Source organism: Pseudonaja textilis, chromosome 1 (genome assembly GCF_049901715.1).
Source record: "Pseudonaja textilis isolate UNSWEBS1 chromosome 1, rPseTex1.2, whole genome shotgun sequence".
NCBI lineage: Eukaryota > Metazoa > Chordata > Lepidosauria > Squamata > Elapidae > Pseudonaja > Pseudonaja textilis.
Window position 1 is genome coordinate 302,265,966 of NC_141990.1, and position 24,250 is coordinate 302,290,215.

A 24,250-nucleotide genomic window follows, 5' to 3' on the forward strand; every position below is an offset into this window, starting at 1 on the left:
GCTGGACCTGGTCGAGATACCCCATCAACATCTGTTTTTCCTGACGATTGCATCAACCTCATTCTCTTCCAAACTGTAATTTTCACTGTATTGATGGATTATGTTTGTCATACTTGATAGAAATTTGGTTTTTGCATTTTGGTTTCCCCCCCCCCCACCATCTCCCTAATCCTCCCACCCTCCTAATTTCTTTCTTTTTTTTTTAAAGTAATAATAAAACCAGTTCTCTTGCTTAAGACTTGAGAAGTAAAAAAAAAAAAATATCTGAATCCGAAGCTCAACTCGCACAAGAAAAACTGCTCTTTAATTTTGGAATTGTCTGATGAGACTCCCGTCTTAGCGATTTATTTGTTGTTCCTTCTCTTTTAACGATGCTGCAGTCGTAAGGCACTGTTTTGCTAAATGTTGTGTAAAAAGTAAATTGTGCCACAGCAGATGTTGGTATTTGGGTGGCTGTCTGTACAACAGGGGGATGGCCACAGTCATCTCTGTCAGCTGTCTTCAGGCTCCACAGGCCTGCTGTGTGGTTACTTTGGTGTGTAAAAACAGCTCATTTCACAACTGGGGAACTTTAGCATTATGCTTGGCATGAAGCCATTCCGCTGAGTTTAACACAAGTGTTTATCCAGCAATTTTCTTAACACTGGTAGCTCCACAATAATGTGTATTAAACTTTAATAAGGAAGTGAAGAGAATGAGAGTAAAAGCTGTTTCTTTCTTGTTTGCTTGCTTGTTTTGCATCTCATTGTTTTCTTTTCCCCAAGAAAACTGGTCACAGTGTAGAATTCTTTCTCTTTCTTTGTTTATTGGGAAACATTCCTTCATACCACTGGCACAACTTACAGCCTTGAAGCTTCCATTGTAGTTCCTGACACTCATCAGATTCTGGTGCATACCCATAACAAATGTCCACACCTCCATTATGTCTTTATATGAAATGTAGGGGTGAATGGTAAAGCATGTGCATAGAAAATGATTATACTCGAAGTCATCAGATTTGGCTTTGAAATTGAAAATGAAACATTTCCCACTAAATTGTGCCCATCTGTGGCTCTAAAATTCTTGTTTCAATATGAAGCTATACATTTTAGCGAGATTTGATTGAGCCTTTCAATTTAATGGCTAAAATCTCATAGGAATAGATGAGTTTGCTGCCTGTTGCTAAGCTTGAAGTTGGAATGTCTGCTTATTTTGAATCTATCATTTGCAGATTTCTCATGTTGGCATGAATGACGTTAAGAATTGTTTTGGTGAATGCTCAGTATATGGCTGGGTTGGGCTACTTTGTCCATGAAGTTGACTGCAAGAGAGTTTTCCCATTCTCCAAATGTTTTTGTACTCCCAATCCCATCAGCCCCTTCTGAAGTTGATGGGAATTAGAATTTAATTACAACTGATTATTTCCCATACCTAACTGAGCTTATGAGAAATACCTTTTTGCTATGTAAAATCCTGGTATCTTCCTAGGTACCTCTGATACTGTACTGTATCTGCCCCTTGTTAGATGCTGAGCCAAAATAAAAAATCACAGGGACAGAGAAAATACTTAAAATGAATGTCTCTTTCCATAGGGGGATATGATGAAAACTGTGAGTGGTTTAAAAGCATTAGAATATCAAAGAAAAAAAAAGATTAAATAATACATTTATTTATGTATAATTCATTTATATGGATGTCTATCCCACCATGGCAACTCTGAGCTTACAAGACCAAATACAGATAGAAAATGAAAAACCTATAATTTAAAAAAGGCATAAAATAGTAATCAAGCATAGCCTATCAACAGTAAATTAACAAACCCCCCTGACCTCTGTACCACGAAAAATCTCAGCTCTTAAGATCTTTCTGAAAGGCCAACAGGATTAGAGCTTATCTGTGATAGAAAATCTCCATTTCTTGGGTCCCTCTAGATCAGGGGTGTCAACCTCAAGGCCTGTGGGCTGGATCCAGCCTGTGAGGTGCCTAGATCTGACCCACAGGGGCACCCTGAAAACGTGTGCAGCTCTTGTGAGCTCCGTTTTCACTGGCAGAGGGTTGCAAGAGCAGCTGGAAACAGAGCTCAGGAGCCCATTTTCTCTGGCAGGGCGCTTGGGCCAACACAGGCGCCCCCTCCCCCCCCATCACTAGTGATGTTGAGCTAGCCATGCCCACCCCAGCTCCCCGAGGTCAAACACAAATCTTATGCAGCCGTCAATGAAATCAAGTTTGACACCCTTGCTCTAGATGAGTATCCTTAATCCACCCAGGGGGCATGCCTCTCCTGCTTAGATCTGATGGGGGCAAAGAGAAACAAGTGGAGAAAGGGGAAGGGTTCTGCCAAATGTATTTTGATGGGCAGGAGTGGAGTCATCAGATTTAAAATTCTATAATAATGCAGTGTTTCTTAACTTCACTGCTTTTAAGCTGTTTTGACCGTAACTCCCAGAATTCCCCAGCCAGTCGTGCTGCCTGTGTCTGGCTAGGAAATTCTAGGAGTTGAATTCCAAATAGCTTAAAGTTGCTGAGGTAGAGAAACATTGCAGCAATGAACTCCTCCATCTTTACCAAGTCATCCTATTAACGCTTCTCGAGTTCTAGATCTAGGCTCTCCAACCGTGGCAACTTTAAGACTTGTGGACTTCAACTCCCGTAATTCCTCAGCCAGCAAATCTGGGAGTTGAAGTCCACAAGTCTTAAAGTTGCCAAGGTTGGAGACCCCTGTTCTAGATGTCCTTGGGTTCTGCTAGTTAACTATAGGGTATGGACAGGATACATTTTCTAAAGAAATGAAAAAGAGGGCTTGGGTGATCGAATGTTCCTTTCCCAGAGATGAGTGTGGTCTTCTGTACCGTGCACCGAGTTATACACAACCAGCACAGTTCTCTGTGCTCTCAATTAGCAAAATTCTTGCCGCGGTCAGCAGACAGGTTTCTTCTATACGTTCTTTTTTCCTCTCCATGCTTCCAAGAAGGATGGGAGAGCTGATGTTTAAAGGAAGGAATGCTATATATTCATGGCTTCTGGTCCCAGCAGTGGCAGCAGGTGCTGCAAGAAAAAATGACATCATATGTGTGTGTGAGTGTGCACGTGTGTGTAGATTAGGGGAGGGGTGGGGCTCCCTTTACATTCATTCTCTCTTCCTTTTTCAGTATCCAGAGCAGGAATTGTGGTGCAGCTGATCCCAGCTGGAGAATGTCTCAGTCAATCTCTATTAGGCTTATTCCCCCCCCCCCACACACACACACACTCCCCACTCCCCAGCACCCTTCCCTCCACTGCCTTGAAGTTGCTGGCACCAGCGAGATTCTCCAGGGTGGCCTCTGTCAGCTTGACCTTTTCAGCTGCAGCAACAGCAGCAAGCAGTAAGACTTCAGCAGCTGCAATGGGGGAGAAGGCAGGCACTGATCAGAAGCAATGAAAAGTTTGAGAAGGAAGAGAATTGCTGCAACACTTCCCCCCGCACCCCTCCGCCTTTCCTTTAGCCTTGCAAAGTTCCCAGCATTTAGTCTGTTTCATGTGCAGGTAGGCCTCGGCTTGCAACAGTTTAGTGACTGTTCAAAGTTACAGCGGCACCAGAGGTGGTATTCAGCAGGTTCTGACCAGTTCTGGAGAACCAGTGGCGGAAATTTGGAGTAGTTTGGAAAACCAGCAAATACCACCTCTGACCGGAGATTTGACAGTCTCCTTCCCCTGCCATGTCCACCAAGCCACGCCCACAGAACCAATAGTAAAAAAAATTGAATCCCACCACTGAACGGCACTGAAAAACGTGTCTTCTTGTGACCGGTTTTCACACTTAATGACTGTAGAAGCATTCCCCGTGGTTATGTGATCAAAATTCAGACTCTCAGCAATCAATTCATATTGATGACGGTTGCCGTGTCCTGGGGTCCTGTGATCCCCTCACACAACCTTCTGACAAGCCAAGTTGATGGGAAAATCAGATTCACTTAACAACCGTTTGACTAAATTAACAACCGCAGTGATTCACTTAACTGTGGCAAGAAGGGTCGTAAAATGGGGCAAAGTCACTTAAATGTTTCACTTAGCAACAGACATTTTGGGCTCCATTGTGGTCGTAAATCGAGGACTTAACCTGTATTCAGTTTATAACATCGGTAAATTATTACTGGTAGTAATTAGTAATTTACCCATGAATTATTAGTAATTATATAGTACTGGCAAAAACAGCTGGAAAGGAAGAAGATGTCAGTTGATGTAAGTGGGGCTCAATACAGGAATTTATTTAGTGTTAATCTTCCACATTATGCGGGTCTTATGTAGCAACTTTATGTTAGATCTTCCTTGATGCATGGGATATGCATCAAGATGAAATACATATGGGGCAAGAAGTACAATTGACACATGTTCTCCCAGTTTGACACCAATCAGATCTGGTGTAGCTTTAGCAAACTGGTTTTGTAAGGGCAAGGCTCACCAAATCATTTCTGCCCAAAGCTGCATACAATTTAAATTTGGATGCACAGATGGTAAAAAGCACATTGATAAGTGCAATGAAACATTTTAGCACTGCAAAAATAACTTGAGACTTTCTTCCTCCAGATAATGAGTTGTAACTCCCATAAAGCGCAACCAGATTATGGTACTCTTCCTTACCCTGATGTCTTAATATCTTGGAATGTGACACTTAGATCGCTTTTCAAAATAACAAAAATGGAGAGCTATTAAAGCTTCTTTTAAATATGTTTGCGCTTAATAAAATTTCATTTGCATTTTTTCCATCAGAGGCAGCTGTAGTTTGAGAAGCAGTTTGGGTAAACTGTGCCAAAGGAGAGCATCAGGGATTTTGTATGCTGATTAATTCTCTTTTGCTCCTTTGGGAATATCTTGCATTAGTGAAAATTAATTGCTGTAAGCAATACAGTGGAAGGTTTGTTTGCTTGTTTGTTTGGACCTGATAAATTATCTTTTCCCAGCCTTGTACCTTCCAGGTGCGCTAGACTACCATGACCATGCTGACTGAGTAGTCCAGGGCATTCAGAGAGTACCAAAAGACTGTTAAGGACAAATAAAAACCTCAGCACATCACTTAGATATTTCTTCAGTTTGCTACAAAACAAAGATTTGATTTTAAGCCCAGTTAAATTAGAACTCAGAACTTAGGCTTTATGCTTTCCCCACCTCTTTCTCAAACATAAAACTTTGCTGTGAAGAATCCCTATTTAATTAAATGTTTTACTTTAATTAAGTAATTTTACAGAGCTTTTCCTTGCAATTTAAATCCTATAACTATTAATCATAAAGTGTTTTCATAATTCCTGAAGTTTTGTCATTCTGCATAAAACGTCTTTGTGATTCTGTACAAAACACTTGTGGTTTTTCTCTTCTGCTCTGAAACTACCCTTGTTCCTCTGGTGTAAGAGGGAAAAGTAGCTGTCAACGTGACGTATCGTGATGTTTTTTTTCCCTTTGCGGAGTTGGAGTGGGCGTGGCTTGTGCATGATGCATCCGGCGTGCAGGCCACCAGTTTGACACCCTGTTCTAATCCAATCTGCTCCTCAAGCAGGAGGCCCCATTACCATTTCAGACAAATGGTTTGTCCAGTCTCTTTTTGAAAAACCTTCAGTGTTGGAATCACCCACAACTTCTGGAGGCAAAGCTGTTCCACTGATTAATTGTTGTCACTGTCAGGAAATTTCTCCTTCGTTCTAGGTTGGATCTTTCCTTGATAAGTTTCCATCCATTACTTCTTGATGTTAAGGAATTATCCGAATGAAGTTTGGAATTATGAAAATTAAAGCCTGCCACATGGGGGGTGTCTCCAAGTTAGAGAAGGTTAGTCTAATCAACCCAGTATTTATTCCATTTTGATGTGCAGATGTGTAGTGATACCAGATAGATAAAATCCTTTTTTTTTAATGAGGTGTTTTCAGATACAGTGCAAAATCTTTTCTCCTCCCATCTGTCCTTTATATGAATGTTTCTCTAAACATGAGACTGTTTAATCATTCTTTACACTCCTTGCCCTCAAATTCCCTGAAGATACAATAATGAAGCAGGTGCCAAATATATTGTTAGTTTTCTGCTGGCCGTGAGAAACAGCAGTCAATTCAGAGCAATACATGAAGCAGAGGCCACTCTTAACCTGTTGCCATTCCTGTCAATCATTGCCATGTAGGGTTGAACTGCAGGAGGGAGGGGGAGATTAAGAAAGAGGTTGGGGTCCTCTCCATAGTAGCCTGTGGAAGGAGGTGGAGGCAGATCCACATTGCTGTTAATTGGCCTTCCTCGGAATATGGCTGCCATCAGAACAGCCTTCCATATATGGTCAGTGAAAGCTAAGCTGCCAGAGCAAGGGGTCTGGGTGCAGACCGTCTGCTGACTCGGGCTTGACCTCTCCTATTGGGGAGCATCCTCCACGGGAGTCTCTACGGGTTGATTGAAATGCAGAGCACAGTCCAGTCTCTTGCAGCTGTCTGTTGGAGGCAGAGTCTGAATGTGCATCCCAAAGAGTGACTGGGCGTGGAAAAATAACAAAATAATCTGCAGGATTGTTGCTTTTGTGTGCCTCTCCTCAAGGAGCAACCCAGAACTCTTCATCTCCTCAAAAGCATATTGCGGCCACATTAGCATATTTGGGGTTTTACACTCACATTCTCTCTCTGTTCCCCCCTCCCCCGCTTTCCTTTTCTCTCTCCCTTTCCGCCCTATTCTGCTGAATAGATTCCTCAACTGGAATTTCTCTCTCTTTTTCCAGCTGCTCTAGTAATCTAAAAGGGGCAATGAGCTATATGCATATTCTAGGGCTTCTAGGATAGGATAATAAAAGTGGACATGATGGTAAGCGGACTTTTTTAAAAACTGAAAATTGTTGTTTTGCAGCTAAGAAACTTGATCTGGGAACTAGGAGCTTGTAGTTCTGAGCTACACCCTGCTGTGAATGAAGGACCAGCTTAGTCACAAAAGTAACAGCCAAGCTGAAGAAAGAGTCTGAGCCTTTCCCAACCTGGTTCCTTCCAGATGTGAAGACTATCACACCTGGATGTCACTATAGTGTGGGAGGCTGATTTAATCCTTATATTTCAGGGGTCAGCAACCTGCGGCTCTGGAGCCACATGTGGCTCTTTCATCCCTCTGCTGTGGCTCCCTGTTGCTGGTCGGCTCCACGATCGATAGGGCTTTTGGTTAGGGCAAGTAGAGGAAAAAGGACTCTGCGCTAGGAGGAGACCCTATGGTGGGGAAACCACCATAGAGTCTGGTCAGCTCCAGAATTGAATGGGGGGCTTCCGGTTAGGACCTTTGTGGCTCTTTGAGTGTTTAAGATTGCCAGTCCCTGTTATATTTGAAAGAGATAAGTGAAAGGACTTGATCTCTATCTTCCTTGCCTTTCCACAGTCCATTCCTTAGAATGTCAGAGCCAACTGGAATCGAGCCATCCTGTAATTATGAGCAATGGAGGGGCAATAGTTAACACTATTTTCATGGCACATGTTAATGCAAATCCAAGAATTAATTCCTTTTCTTCCCAAGTGCATAAGTTCTCTTGCAAAGGATACTTACGACTTGGATAAGAGCTTCACTTGAATCAGTGTCCAAGTTTCCATTGTAGAAAACCAAGCACTTCTGAGTCATAGCCTTCTCCAACTTCCCCAGCAATTATCCTACTTCAAAGTAGCAGTGAATTCTGTAACACTGGTTACAATACAAGATCTGTATTATCTATATTATGAAGGTCAGTTAAGAACACGACCCCAGCAATCAACATTTCTTGGTCATTTAAAGCTTAAGTAAACATGGAACTTTCTTAATAGACTATGTTATGCCATTTTTAATTTAAAAAGTTATTATTTTAGTAATTTTATGATTCTAGAATTAATACATGAACTATGTGGAACCGTTTATTTCTTTGTTCTTTTGTCATTAGACTTTAAATGATGGTAGAATTGTAGTAATTTGACATTATGCTTCTTCATAGCTAGCTGTTGCATTTTTCTAAGAGGTTTAGAAAAGGCACACACAGGAATTTCCAAAGTCTTGCTGATTTTGAATGTGTTTGTGAATCTATCTGTCTTTGAGTTTGTGCATGAGTTTTAGTTCCCCACAACCTATATGCAAAATAAACTTAAATTGAAATAAGAAGAAACTTGTCTCTAATCTGTACTGGAATTAGTATTTGAAAATTCCACGGATTTCTGGATTCAATCATTTGAATGCTATATATCAGAGATCTCCAACTTTTCCAGACCATCGGAGGGGGTGGCAGAGACAGGGTGTGTGGGGTGGGGTGTGAGGGGATGGTTTCATGCGCGTGGACTCGCCACTTTCACAAATGCCCATGCACACTTGCCCACCACTTCCGTAGCCTAGTTCCAAACGGGCTGTGGCCCAGTACTGGGTTGTGACCAACCCTGGGGGTTGGGGACCCCTTCTGTATATGAATGCCTATGTGTGAAAGAAAAGCGGGACATCTCGATCTGGAACACATACCAGAGAGCAAGTAGCAATTTTCACATTTATACCAGCTGTCACCTATAGCACTTTTTTCCTGAATCCTCAAGTTGGTTCACACATAATACTTAATGCACCCATGTAAAAAAAATCTACTATTATGCATGTATTAGGACAGCTACGGCATGGGACAGGAGCAGTTTTGCTTAAAGCAACTCAGCACATTTCAAGATACTGTTGAAATTTGAACTATCTGCTTAACTGAAAATTCTATCTATTCTTGATGGGGCACATATGCCAAACCTACGTGCCTGCATAGAATTGCTTTGTAGAGGTATGCAAAACATTTTGCACCTGAATAGTTGAAACTCTGATGTGTCCTTTTCCAACCTTGAAACATTTTGCAGACTTGTATGGGACCTTTCAGGATTGTAACATTTAGATTGTGCAAACTACTGCTTTAAACTGCTGCTGAATTTCTTTTTTTAAAGTCCTTCCAAAATAGTGATAATATGGTTGTTAAGTTACTATTCCTTAATTGCACTGTGCTATGAATTGGAGACTGATGTTCAAATAAGCTTGATGCGTCAAGAAGCTTGCAGCAGTTGGTAAATAAAGATGGATTTCCTTTTGTTCGGCTGGTGCCTTGCTCTTCATTATTCTCTACTTACTTCCCAGGGAGTGGCAGCTGTTTCTGATGTTCAGCACTCCATCAGTTGTAGACAGCTCCCAATTTGGTGAATACACTGGTGGAAAGTTGGGTGAAAGAGACCATAATGCAGCTCTCTGCAGAATTAACTTTTCATGAAACAAAAGGGTTTCCTGTCCTGAAATATTTAAAAGCATATACACTGTTTTTTTTTAAAGATCATTTTACTAGGGGAGCTTTTTTGAGTTGGCATTGTAAGATGGTACAAATCTGAAATTTTAATGTGCTGTGCATATGGGTTTGATACAACAATGGACATGAAGTCTTTATACATGAGAAACCATTGTAAAATTGTGCTCATTATCTGGAAACTGCTTTGGGGCAACCAATGGAAGAGTGTAAAATGTCTGCTTAAAAGCAGGTAGTTTGAGGCAGAGAAAGATTTCAAAGAAAGCATTTTATAATCTTGAATTGTTAATCCAAGTATCTTTGTTCAGTTAATCTTTTGCTTGAGAACATAAGCTAAGGTGTTACAGAACTCTGAATCATTCAATAAAACTATACTTAATCAACTGTTCATCTTTTCTGGCAATTTATTTATAATACAACCTTTTTAGTAGATGTAAAATAATCAGTACTACATCAACCAATAGAACTGATTTTTTATTATTTGGAGATTTGATGAGTGGCTACATTGTATGTAATATCTAAAGCCCTTTTGCTCTCCCTAGCCCTTTTGTTTTTCATAATAATAGCATTAATGTTATAGTCATAGAGTGTTTTTATGATGACTGTTTTCGTAGTTTTATTGTATGTCACCCAGTCGTGTTTCTGTGATATTTATATAAATATAAACAAATCATCCTTCGTATTTTCCTTCAAAAACTTCTGCATATTGCCTCAGGCTTATTCTGGTTACCAGAATTTAATACATAAATGAACATAATTGTATACATTTAAGAAAAACATACCGTGTTTCTCATATAATAAGGCCCCGAAAAAACAGCTAGGCCATCTTTTCGGGGGTGACTTAACTCCCCCCCATTGCATCTTAGGGCGGGCGGCGATGGGTTGGATGTTGACCTCGGCGTTGGTGGGGCACTTTGTATCAGGGTCAATGCAGGCAGCACCATATCCGAGTGTGCAACAAAAGTACTTCCTAACAGCAAGCCCCTCTGCCATTTCCCCCCAATTTTGCATGTTTTAACATAGGCCTTAATTTGGGGAGAGGGGCTTAATTTCATTTCATGCCTATAAAACATGCTGGGACTTCCTATTGGGGGAGGCCGTAATGTTGGAGAAATAGGGTAGTTCTGTATGATGTTTTCCCATATGTAGTAGGTACTATATAAATTTTCATGTGCCTGTACTGTATGCTTACAGTATGTATACATGCCTTTGCAATTTTAAATTATTCAAGGTTTGTTTATGTTGATTGGGTCTAACTAGCTCAAATTCTATGGAATAACATTGTCTTACATATTTTGATAGCTGGGATTCACAAATATAAGCACACAGACACAAACTATCCAATGTTAAGTAATCTCTTCAGTTTGTGATGGGAGAATAAAGAAAAACAATGGGTCTGGCACAGGACAATGTATACTGATTGTATCGTAAAAATCATATGACTGAGGGACACTTTAAATGTCATATATATGTGCCTTGATTGCAAAGTCAATTTTCAGCACTGCCACAACTTTGAATGGTTGCATGAGGGAGTCGGGAAGCAAGGTTTACCTGTATTTATAATAAACTTCCATTGATTTCTATAGCAGAGCTAACTTAGTTTTTAAATCCATTAGAACTGAACATATTTTAAATTACTTAACATGGTTGGATTGTATTCAGAAAATGCATTTGTACTTCAATTTTAATGCATTTTCCTAGTCCTGGAATATTCATTTTGTCTAAATGAATGCAGCATAGCAGGGCTGTTATAAAAATAGACTGGAGCTCTGTATTAGAATTTATGCTGTTCATCAAAGGATCCTGGTCTGAAATCCAGAGAGCTGAATCAGTAAAGGCAATACAAATTAAACATCAGGTAGTGTCCTGCCTTACAAATAATACCTTTTATTTCTACATTATTGCTAATGTAAGAATCTAACAATCAAGGATAATAGCGTCCAGATTCAGAATATCTGTCTGCTTAATGTGGCACTCTTCTTTAGTTGGTGGAGTATCAACATTTTTTGTAATAAAGATATAAAATGTGATATCTGTGGGTACCTGTCTGGTATTTATCAAAGCTTTTTCATCTGTGGATGGATGCTTTGAGAAAACATTGATGAACTGTTGATGTGAAACTGTTCTTGGAGCATGATGTGGATGTGGTAGATGTGACTCACTTCTCCATTTCTTCTGTTGAGGCAGGACATCAGTCTGTTAAGCAGAGAACATCACCTATCTGATATATTTTAAAGAGAACTCAAGGTAGAATCTAAGACCTTCTGAATGCAAAGTATGTGCTGAACCAGTCAACCATGGTTATTCTCATAATGTAAACTCAACTTTTGAGTCATTTTCCAGAATGTGAAAAAGAATTAGCCTCACTCGCTATACTGAATTCTATGTAAAGCAGCAAAATATCCTTTTCATTGTATGATATTTTTGTGTGGTGAATGTACCATTTTGGTACATTCTTTATGCTTTATACTTCTTATACTTTATATTTTGTGAATGTGTAAAGAGAAAAGGGGGAAAGAAACTAACTGCCATATTTATCCTATAGCCCCTACAATATAGTGGCTTAAGTCCAAAGATGTGGTATGTGTGTCTAGGGAAGAATTACTCATATAACTCAACTGCTGGTTTTCAAATTAATAGTTTTTTCTTTGGTTTGGTTTTGCTTTGTTTTTCCTTCTTCAGCAATAAGAACTGCTGCCTTGAAGGTAGACAGCAGACCACTCATTACATAATTATGCTTGCTGAAACAGCCTTATGTTATTACATCAGCCTTCCCAAACCCAAAGCACTTCCGAATTTAGTCCTCATAACCTCCTATCATTGTGGCAGTGTTGAATTATTGGAAATAAAATTCAACTAACCTGAAGTGCATCAAGTTCCAGAAGATTGTCAAAATAATACAGCAGACTGAATTATGTTTGAATTGTGAAAACATAATAGTTCAATATATCTGTGTAAGTACCACTGCTCTTTTAAATGAAAAATAGGTCATTGCTTGAGCCATGGTTCTGATTTAGTAAGCCACAACCAATTTTTAAAAGGATCGTAAATAGATGTAACCAGACTATGAATATTATTTACACAGTAGTAATTGCATCAAGCAGAAATCAATTACCCCATATTGCAGATGTGACCAAAATTAGTATAATTTCAGATAGAATTTATTGAATCTGACTTATCTAAAGTATTAAATTTATATTGTAGTAATTTTTAAAACTAGAGAAAAGTGATTTGTTTCTAATAAAAACATGTAACCGAAGAATACTAGCTTTTGCGCTTTATTCGAAAAAGGAAAGAAGTTTGGGATTGTAAGAGAAAGTCATACAGCATTAACACTAGAAGAACATTTAATTAAGGCAACCTTGTGAACTAGAATTGCAATGGGAAATTGTTCAGCTCAGGTGTCAGGGTGGGGTTTGTTCTGAGAATGTCATTTTGCCTTGAAATATAAAATGAACCAAAATTTCTGTATACTTTTGCTTTTGATTGTTAATGCATATTATTCCTTCCAAAATGCTAGAGAAAGGTTAAGTGTATTAAGAACTCTCACTTTTTTTGTCATAATATGTATGGCTTGACTTGGTCTATGCGGCATATACAATTTTATAGTCTTATCTGTCTGTCCGTCTGTCCGTCCATCCAATTTAGAAACCTCCTATCTCCTTCATTGAGCGACTTTGGATAGTGTTTAAATAGACATAAAAACATAAAAGCTTTATATAAATTTAAAAGCAGTTAAAAACAAGAATAAGATTAAATTAAAAAGCAAGAATGTGCAGGATATATGCTAAATTTGGAATTCTACTGTGGAAGCACGATTGCAAATAATATTATTATTTGTAGTATAATCTATAAGAAACAGAAGGAGATATTTTGTGTAAACCATAATTAGGCATTCATTATCTTCATCTTTTTTCTTTGTTTATTTTCAAGCTAGGATATAGTACAAATGTGGTTATTTTAACATTTAAAATAAAAATGTCCTTTCTTCTGAATGCAGATGGCTATTGGGTGGGTGTTCCACTTCTCTTTTCCTCTGAGAGTATTTATGACTAGAAGAGGAACTTAAGGGTATATATCTATTTCATCTTTGCTCAAGGGTAAGCGCGCGCGCACGCACACGCACACACACACACACACCGGGCGTTTCTACACTGCTACAACATCTTAAGTTGGACAGAGCAATTGAATTGTATTTTTCCTTTCCCTGTGAATAATTTCCATCTTTTCAATATTCAAAATAGCCAACATTCAAAACTTTGCCATAATGGACTTACTTGGTTGTCAGTAGATTCTAAGTTAGAGTGACATTTGGTTTTCTACTATAGCAGTCATAAATGCGGAAGTATTTTCTGAATATTGCCTAGAAGCAGAGATGCAATTTTGTAAAAAAATTCACAAGGTTTTTTATATACTATAAATCCATTCCTAACTTCATTTTTAAGTTTCACTTTCCTCTCATTCTGCTCTTTCATAAATATGTCCATATTTCACTCTAGTAATTGCAACATTTATCTATCTGGTACAAGAGAGAGAACTTGGGATACAAACTGTATGCCAAGGAGAGGGAATGAATTGTGTGTTATGATGGAGAGGAAATCAGAACTGTTAAAAGGTCAGATGCTCCAATGAATCGCTCTGGTTGCTAATACTGGGCCAAAGAAGTGCAGTGACCAAGAGTCAAAATGACTTGAAGACAACTTAAAAAGAAATATTCCCAATACACATAGTCTTTGATTTACAACAGTTCATGTAGTGACTGTTCAAAGTTACAATGGCACTGAAAAAATGAGTTATGACCATTTTTCACAGTTACAACGTTTGTAGCATCTCCATGATTATGTGATCAAAATTCAGGTGCTTGGCAACTGGTTCATACATATGACCATTGCTGTGTCCCAAATTCATGTGGTTAACCTTTGCAACCTTTTGACAAGCAAACTCAATAGAGAAACCAGATTCACTTTAACAGCTGGGTTACTAACTTATTAACTGCAGTGATTCACTTCACAACTGTGGCAAGATAGGTCATAATATGGAGCAAAACTCACTTAACAAATGTCTCAATAACAGAAATTTGGGCTCAATTGTGATCATAAGTTGAAGACTACCAGTATACTTTGCTTTTATCACCTTTTGCTGTCATCTATTTGTTGTCTTTCAAGATATACTTTTTCACTCATTAAAGTCATAATTTTATTTTAAATCAACATAAGAGTATTCATATGGTAAGTGTGCGTGAATGAGATATTAGTTAAAAGTAACTGGATTAATTGTACTACATTGTTTCCCTAGTAGAGACAGCAGAGGAGTTTTCACCTTTTCTGATACTTTGAGAGCCAAATCTAAGATTTTCTGCCTCTTCCAGAATCATTTAACAAATAAAATTAAGTCGCTAGGAATGAACATATATCTCTCATTTGGGCAAGGAATTTTGATCTTGGTCTTACCTACGATACGCTTTGTAAAATTCAGACAAATGAAACTGCTATGTGCAATTTTAGTTAAGAGCAACTTATAAAGAAAACTAACATAATACTCAAGCCAGCTGGTTTTCTGTGTTTTCGGAGTGGGCAGCGGGGTAGAGGAAGGTCAGTATTGATGAGGAGGAAGTGGCCTTGCAGCAGGTGGACGAAGAAGTGGCAGGCTGTGCTACAGAGGGAGAGGAGGTCTGTGAGATGGGGAGAGGAAGAGAGTCCATCTGTAGAGGAGTGTCTAGGGCATAGTCCATATTCTCAAGGGAGACATTTCTTGGAAGAAGATAGAACAGCTGGAGTTTGAAATGGAGAGCAAGAAATAAATGTGATCGAAGTCTAGTTCTGAAGCTCATAAATAAAAGTTGACTTGGGCAATAACTATTCCAATCAATCAGTGGCAGATTTTATTTTTATTTGTTTGTTTGTTTTGGGATGGCACGTAGAATATTTTGCCTGGGTTGTGAATAGATAACTCATCCCTGTCCTTTGAATAGGCCATAGTTGGATTTTTTTAAAAAAATTGCCTGCAATAATGCGTTTTTTTCTACTCGCTGCCATTTTCTTTACAGTGCATAAAGAATGGACTCTTTCTTCACCTTGAGAAAGTACCTAAAGGTCTCCTTTGTCTCCAGAAAGTACCTAAAGGTTTCCTTTATCTCTCATCTGTGTCTCCTCCTTGTCCCCCAAATGATCCTGTTTTAACAACCATAACAACTACTTGCTCAGAGGTCTGGGAGAAAAGTCAATACTCTGGGTATAACTGGTACTTTCCACTGGGTTTGACTTGTTGATAAATAATTATTCTCGAGTAATATTAAAATGTATGTTGTTTGATTTCATTCCACGTGTGAAGTATTTGCTACTGATGAATGTACGAGCCGCTGCACAATAGTTCTTGGGCAACTAGTTGTTCCTAGAAAAATAGGGAATAAAATGTGAAATGGATGCTTCAGCAGAAATTGGTTACTGGAGAAAACTCTTATGTTTGAGCATTTAGGAAATTTTATTTGGATGACTAAATGAAAGCTGCCTTGAATTACTTCAAATATAGAACTGTGACCTTAAAAAGGCATTTTTTACACATGGGGAATGCAAACCAATACATTATGTTCCTGTAATTGTTCTAACTGTCAAACTGTTTAAAAAGTCTGCATTATTATTACTATTAATCCTCCCATCCTTCCTTTTACCCATCTTCTCCCACTTATGACTGTATGACTGTAACCTCGTTGCTTGTATCCTAACAATTTTTACTGACTGTTTCCTAGTATGATTGGATTGCTTATTGTACCCTATGACTATTATTAAGTGTTGTACCTTATGATTCTTGACGAATGTATTTTTTCTTTTATGTAACTAAGAGAATATGCATCAAGACAAATTCCTTGTGTGTCCAATCACACTTGGCCAATAAAGAATTCTATTCTATTCTGCTCTGCTCTGCTCTATTTCATGAAATTATATTATGCAAAGTATCTGAGTTCCAATGAACTGTGTCTATATTTACTGTTTGGGCAGTTAATGTACGTGGGTTCTATTCTGAAGAAGAAAATAAGAGTAAGTTGTATATGTAGTGTTTTTCAGTGTTTCCAAAGTATGACCTCATTTCTTCACAAAAAAAATTTTTTTTCCTCAAACATATCAATCTAGATGGGATGTGCAATTAATTGCTTGTTCTTTAAAAAAAGGGAAAAACAGCAATAAGCATTAAGATAAGTATGCTTTTAAAAAAGAGAAGCTTAATGAGTAGTTTTACCCCAAAAGGTCAAGTTTGTCAGTTTATTTGCTTAAATAGGGCTGTTGCTTTGAGAAAACAGCAGGCTAATTAGTGACACAACCCATTGTTTTAAAATACTTGCACTGCAAAATGTAAATGTGAAAAAAAAACCTTCACTTGTCAGGATGAAAAATGACAATAACAGAAAAATAATATGTGGGACATCTGTTTTGACTTTTCTTTTCTTTTTTGAGGTTACACAGGATTTTTAAAATGCATTCCAGGAAAATAATATAGAATTCAAACCCTGAATTGCAAGCAGATTAAAAAGTAAAACAAAGCTGTGTTAACATTTTACAAGTTCAGTAGTTAATGCTATTGTGAAACTGTTAAAGCCTTATCTGGTATGAAATTGCTTTTCAAAAGCCCTTCTACAGCAATGAAAAATAGTACATTAAATCACAGATGGTAGTGAGGTATCTGAGCATGTCAAAGAAACACTGAACATTTTCTTTGAAAGTCATGAATTCCAATTGCCAAATCAGTACCAGGTGTATCTTGTGATAAATTAATCACTTTTTGCCAGCCTAGCAGAATAATTCCTGGAGGTATTGCTTATTGCAGGGGTGTCAAATTTGCATTGTCATGTAACGTATCAGGATTGTTTCCCCTTTGCTAAACTGGCCTTGGGCGTGGCCAGCGTGTGACACATCTGGCATGCGGGCCGCAAGATTGACAGCCCTGGCTTATTGGATGGGAGAAACAGTAGTAGATGAAAGGCAAGATTCACATATCTTACTCTTTCCTTCCCTCCCAGTTTGTCTAGCATATGTGTAGCATGTATTGAGACATTCGATTTTTCATTTACAGAAGATTTCACAGGTGTCAAACTCGATCGTGTCACACTATCATGACCATTTTCCCTTTGCGGAATCGGGATGGGCGTGGCCTGTGCTTGACGCATCTGTCCTGCAGGCTGCCAGTTTGACATCCCTGAGCTATATAGTTGCATGAATATGAGTGAGACTTGTAGCAAACAGCTGTTCAGCTAGCCAATTATGCCTCCTGCTAAGATCTTCCTTTTCCCTCCCGTAAGGTTAGAGATCATTCTAAAGCCACCCCAAGCTGGAGGAATCAGTATCCTGGTTTGTGTAGGATGCAATCCTCCATTAGCTATTTTAAGGTTGATGGTCTTCATAAATTCTTTTGTAATGCCATAAATCTTAGTCATTCTCACAATATATATGGGATTTTATTGTCTACATAAAGACTCAGAGAGGGAGTTTCATTCTAATATATGGAATGGAATTTCACTCAAAAGATACAGTCTAGAAACAGGAATGGATAAAAATTTCTCTTCAGTAATATTTTAAAACAAATATTTTTGTTTTTTCTTGTCATTTGTAAAAAATTTCTCAAGTGACATTCTGCCTCAGTATTTTTTTTAAAAAAGATGATCAAATGAATACAATCTTTGACAATACACAAATAATATTTTTCTGCAAGAAGCTGAAGAAAGTATGCTTTCCCTTTTGAAGCTGACATTTATAAATGTGGTAGAAAATATTTGCTTATCATGGAGTTTGTATTGAATGAGAAAACAGATGTGCTCGTTGTTGCATTTTATGTTATGCATCAATTTATTTATCAATTAGTTAGTCTTATTTTAAAAAAAGGTAAGATATTTGCCTAGACAGTCCATGCCATTTCTGAATTACTTTGGAGTCAAATTCTGAAGTGTTAGAAGAGGTGGGGGGAAAGGGGAAAGCAAAAGATTTGGATGACAATATTAAGAGATTTTATTTATTAGATGACTCTGCCAAAACATTTAATGTCTTGGCGATGGTCTAAACCAGGAGTATCAAACTGACATCATCACAGCAGCATCACATATCAGGATTTTCCCCCCTTCGCTAAACCAGGCGTGGGCATGGCCACTGTGTGACGCATCCGGTCTGCGGACCAGGAGTTTAACAGCCCTGGTCTAAACTATGTATGGTGACCATATTTTCTTGGGAAAAAAGGAAGGATGAACCTAAAAAAGAGGCAAATTTGAAAGAAGTCATGAGGATAAAAAAATTGTAATTGTTTTTATAACTTTGCTTTACAAAGGAATTTCAAAAGCAAAAAAGAGCAAAAAACCAAGAGCAATTTTGCTAAAAAGCATATTCTAATAAAAATATCTGAAGTGTTAAAAGCTAACATACAAAGCTAATAGAGAACTAATTTGGTACAGTGGTTAAGGCATCCACTTAGAGTCATCTCAAACTGTAAGATAGATGACAAAGAGATTTAATAATAATATAAGAGAAAGAACTGGAGAAAACAACAAAATACAAAGACCTGCAAATAGAAATAGAACAACTGTGGCAAAAGAAAGCAAAGACCACATTGGCTGCAATCCCAAAACAATTGGAGCACCACTTAAACACCATCGGCATTGACAAAGTCACCATCAGCCAATTACAAAAGGCAGCTTTACTCGGAACAGCTTACATTCAGCAATGATACCTCTAATACCATTAAACCATTAAAATTTGCACCAAGACAAATTCCTTGTGTGTCCAATGACACTTGGCCAATAAAGAATTCTATTCTGTTCTGTTCTAAACATCAACATCTGCCTATCCCAGGTGCTTGGGAAGGACTGATAGGTAGATAAAAATGCCAAATCCAGTCTGAACTTCTAGCTGACTAAATAATCAGGCTAAGAACTTGAAGACTAAGAGTTCTAGTCCCACCTTGGGCCATTCACTTTCTCTCAGCCCTTGGAATGCTGCAATGGCAAACCACTTTTGAAAAACCTTGCTAAAAAAGCTGTAGGAACTTGTCCAGGCAATCCCTGAGAATCAGACATGATTGAACAAAAGGGATGGGGGTGGGGAGAGAGAAGCAAGTATTAAAAAGGATTTCTGCAATCCAAATGTGTTTTAAGTGATACCATTTGTATAGTAAAAGTTAAATGACCAAAATAAAGGACAAAAGTGAGTTTTTGAAAAAATAAAATCTAAAGTCAGCTTTCTGAAATAAAGGACAAGTAGTCATTTTTTATATATATCCTGCAGCAGTAACATTGGTATAAAGAAAATACCCAAAACTTATGACTCATTCTTAATTCTGGTTCTTTTCTCCATTTCAGGAGAGTACATTAAAACATGGAGGCCAAGGTACTTTCTGTTGAAGAATGATGGAACATTTATTGGCTATAAAGAGCGACCTCAAGATGTCGACCAGCGAGAATCCCCCTTAAATAATTTTTCAGTGTGTCGTAAGTATTTCACAAGTTTCAAGATCTGTCCCTAACAAATTGTACCTTTTGAAAATGATTTAGCTACTCAAGTCATTTTTCCGCTAACACATATGTATGACATACTTATACATGTACATATTCATAGTCACCCCATACTCCAAAACAAAGGAACCCCCCCAAAATTAATAGTTTGGAAATAATTAGTATTGATTAAAATTAATTATTCTTTAAAAGAAACTAACCAATTTATGAAAGCCTGTGCATACATGCAGAAATATAATTCTTGCACAAAACTTACAAGTACAACATACACATTTGTTCTTCTTTCCTTCCACCAGAAACAGCCAAAAAAAAAAAAAAAGATGGAGAGGATAGGAGGGAAGAGGTAGAAAGAGAAGGAAAGAAAATATATAAGGGATGTGGGAGTTTAGCTGCTGCTATCATTCCTGTCTCATAGAGGGTTAAAGTTTTACTAAAATATGTGTGGAATCCAGACTTTCCATCCAGGGATTCCAATGTGCAGTTTTTTTGGAAGCCTTTATTTTTATTGATATGCAAGCTCTATTCTACCTCTCCTTTTTGTGAATAACTCCTCCACTTCCAAGATAAAGGGGTGTGGGAGAAGTTTTTTTTTTCTTTTCATGTAACATTTAGTAGTTGAATGATGATTCAGTTACACCATATATACTAATCATTGTTTTTATAGTCATTTTTTTAAAATAAGATGACCCTTCCTGTTTAAGAGGAAAGTTTAGCAAGTTTGGAAGTTGCAGGAAAAAAATGTAGAAATAGGCAAAAAACAAGGGAGAAATCCTCAATAAGGGAATCTGTTTATTAGAACCAGGAAAAAATTATGTCTGGGAAGAGGGAAGGTAAAGCTAACAGAATGGATTGTGTATTAGGTCAAAATTCTGAACAGAAGTACATTGCAGGATCTACTTTTATCTTATCTGCTCTAAAGCCCTGTGTAAAAAAATATAACAAACCTAGCAATACCTAAGCAATTGTTACATAGCATCAGAACTCTGTGGCAACAATTTTTAGTCTATTGATGACCATAACTTAAAAAGAAAGTGAAACAGATAGAAATGTGCAAACTCTTTAACAAAATGGGTATTGCATATTTTTATTAACATAAAGCTCCCTTTCACTCCCTTTTATTATTTGCTATATTTTATTTCACATCTTGTTTATGAAGCTGCTTTCCAGCTTGCAACATAGCCATAAGCAACCTACTTCTTTATAGACGAAGTGATTTTCTGAAGCTTCATAGCAAGTAGTTTGAAATTCAGTCATGTATTTGTCCTTCTGAAAGTCATGTTCTCTGTCCTTAGTATTTCAGCTGTCCTTTCCATAGATTTCCTAGATAGTCATTTACAGATAAAAGGAGATGGAAGGTTCTTTTCTTGACATTTATCAGTCTGTGGGATGATGCCATTAAAGGCAGAAAAAGGTGTTGGATACTTCCATTACATCATGTGAAATCTGACCCTTTTCTTAAGTGCTTGGGGCAGAGTAAATATTTCGACATTCTCGGAAGATACTAGGGTAATTTAGGGTGCCTCTCAACCACATAATGGCGATTTGCATCTGAATGCACTGGTATCTATTTATGTCAGAAACACTGTTCACCTCCTACTTATATTTCAAGGACCCAGCCACCATGAATGAATTGGAGTTTAGAGTTCTTTTAACAACAGACTTTTTAGACACACTTGAACTTCCTTATTTTGGTGAAGAAATGTATTTAGGGAAGAAGGAACAGTTGATCACAAATAGGGATTAATATTTTCATCTGATTTAGTTCTCTTTTGAAAAACGAGGAATTGGTTGTGTGTGTGATGCAGGTTTATACATGCCGGTACTACAAAGGTAACTAAATGAGAAAAGTACATCTGAGAATATGTACTTTTTTCCACGTCTAAGTACAATTGTGTGACATTCATAGACATCATAGGAATATTGGAACTTATCTTTTATTGTTTCAGAAAATTGTTCCATCCCTCCTTGAAGATCCAAGACATTTATACTTTATATATGTAAATCAAGTGATATACCATGAACCATGGTGCCTTCAAGGACCACAGCCATGTTAAATATTATTGTACCATACAGTCCGCAGCTGGGAATTAGTTAGAAATCTGATCTGGGAATTTCCCCATTCAAAACCCAACATGATTAGTTTCTGGTGCTTTTAAAACATAATATAAAGTAGATACCAGCCTTGTAGAAATGTCACCCCTTTTTACATAAGCTACAAGGTCTTCCAGCTGAAGCTAATTGTGAAATATCTTTGGAGTCATTACTCTTCTTGAAAATTATGAAAGGGTTCATTTATTCACTATTGTTTGCTTAATTTGGGTTCATTTAATAAGCCATAGTTTCTGGGTTCATACATCTCATTAGGCCATTATACAGGGTTCATATAAAATGTAATACTAACCAAACAATAACTCTTTCTCAGTCTGGTCTATAAAGGTTATGACTTAGTACAGACCTTGACTTATTTTGTTTTATTTTTGTTTTATTGTTGTCAAAACTGTCTACTTGATCTGCTGGAAATAACAGGAAAAAACCCACAATTTCTTTGCCTCTACCTGTTCACCCCTTCTAAAACACAGGTTGCATTGTATATTTATGGCCAAATTGTTGCATGAGCTTGTCAGAGTTCCTCCTAAATATCATTCTACTCACATAATCTTTTGGCAAAGTATTTCCTGATCATCTTCTGGATTTTGTGCACTTCCTGAGGTCTGCCTCTCTTATTGTTGCTCTTGTATGGATCAGTCAAAATTCTGCACATTTTAAGTCTGTCCAAGATTTAGGAATGGATTGCTGTCTCCCCACCCCCCAACCCCCAAGACAAATGTTTGGAATGTTACACAGGATCTCTGAAGAAAAATGTGCTTTGAATTCAGCTTCCAGTGCTGTACTCCTAATGACTTAATGGTCTTATCTATTTTTTGGCAAGACTAGATAAGTGGTTTGTTGCTGTCCTCTTTTCAGGATTTTTAGTTTTATTTCCTTGCCTAACCAACAGGCTCAAATTTCTTGATGGTCTCCCGTAACCAGGTCAGACCCAGCTTAGTTTTGTCATTGACTAATTGTTTCTGTTGTATCATTTGTTTTCCATGGGGAAAGAATCATATTGTGGGTAGACTAGACTAGAATATTTTCCAGCAGATCTCCTTCGCCTTCTCAAAACTCATCATCTAAATCTTTTGTGATGTCATTAACTCCTTAGAAGATTAGTGTTCTTTCCTTACAGTTAAATCTTGTTGCCACTATTTGATTTGAAATCAATAGGATTGTTCATATGACTTTGGGTTACTGTTCAGTCACTGTGAATTAAAGATACATACAATCTTATTGGCATGCATTGAAATGTATTTGAAATGTATTAAGATTCAGGAATGGTGATTTTGGGAACCACCTGAAAGATTTATTATACCATACTGGAAGGAGAAATCTATGTCTCATTTGCAGATGTTGTATGTATTGTTTTCCCACATTTAAATTAGTATTATTTTTTCTTCCCAAAGTTGCAAAGAAGATTTGAGGGCAATAGGAGTCAGATGTTTTGGTTTTGTTTTTTAAACAATTTCCCAGCCCTTTTTAAATTCTGCTTTTCCTATGCTTATGAGAATTAAATTTAACTGTTTACTTTATTTAAGTAGCTGGATAAAATAGAAAATTAAGTTTCCCATGTAAGTGCTACATCTTCTGGAGAGAAATCATATTGTTTGTATTTTCTGTTCTACATCCAGCCAATTTTGCTCTTCAATAAATATAAATATAAATATAAAAAATATCAGATACCGGATGAAATATGTGCCTACTTCTTAAAAAAGCTACCCACTGCCATAGCCGAACCTCTAAGCATAATCTTTGAAAAATATTTCAGGACCAGTTCCTTGCCAAAACTATGGTCACAAGCCACGGTCATCCCCATCTTCAAAAAGGGAGACCCCAGCCTAGTTGAAAATTACGGACCAATCTCTCTCTCTATATAGACTCTATCTATCTATCTATCTATCTATCTATCTATCTATCTATCTATCTATCTATCTATCTATCTATCTATCTATCTATCTATCTATCTATCTAGACACAGGAGCCTGAAGCTGTTTTCCCTACAAAATCTTGGAATCACAAAATACCTACCATAGCAGGTTCAGCTAAGCAATGGCAGATCAGGTGATGGTTTTCCAGCTGCAATATGTTCAAGAGAACATATTTCAGATCCTGCCTTAGAAAGTTGTAGGAAAATTGTAGGAAGCTATTCCCTTGGGTCTTTCTTTTCCTAGTTTTTTTCAGTTCAATACATTTGTATACCTGTTTATTGTAGATATGAAAAAGGGTGTTTGGCACATTTCCTAACCTGATTCACTGAGGTTATGTTTGGCCATCACTCTGTCTGCTTTTAGATCAGATGTAGTTCCTTGCTCTTTAAATAATAATTTGCAGGGTTTTTTTCCCTTTGTCTGATATGTTAGAAGTGAGGAAATAAATTGATACCATGATAAATTAATCAATTAATTAATAACCAAGAATCTAAGCAACTTAATGGAGTTGAGGAT

The 24,250-nt window shown here is 37.5% G+C and overlaps 1 protein-coding gene across 2 annotated transcripts in view; it reads left to right on the top strand.

Moving 5' to 3' along the window:
* AKT1 (AKT serine/threonine kinase 1) overlaps window positions 1–24,250 on the top strand; it is a 97,989-nt gene that overhangs the window by 39,437 nt on the left and 34,302 nt on the right. For both annotated transcript variants that reach the window (XM_026698587.2, XM_087922281.1), the window contains one exon: window positions 19,560–19,688. In XM_026698587.2, the coding sequence (XP_026554372.1) occupies window positions 19,560–19,688 (129 nt within the window). The remainder of the gene's footprint in view (window positions 1–19,559; window positions 19,689–24,250) is intronic.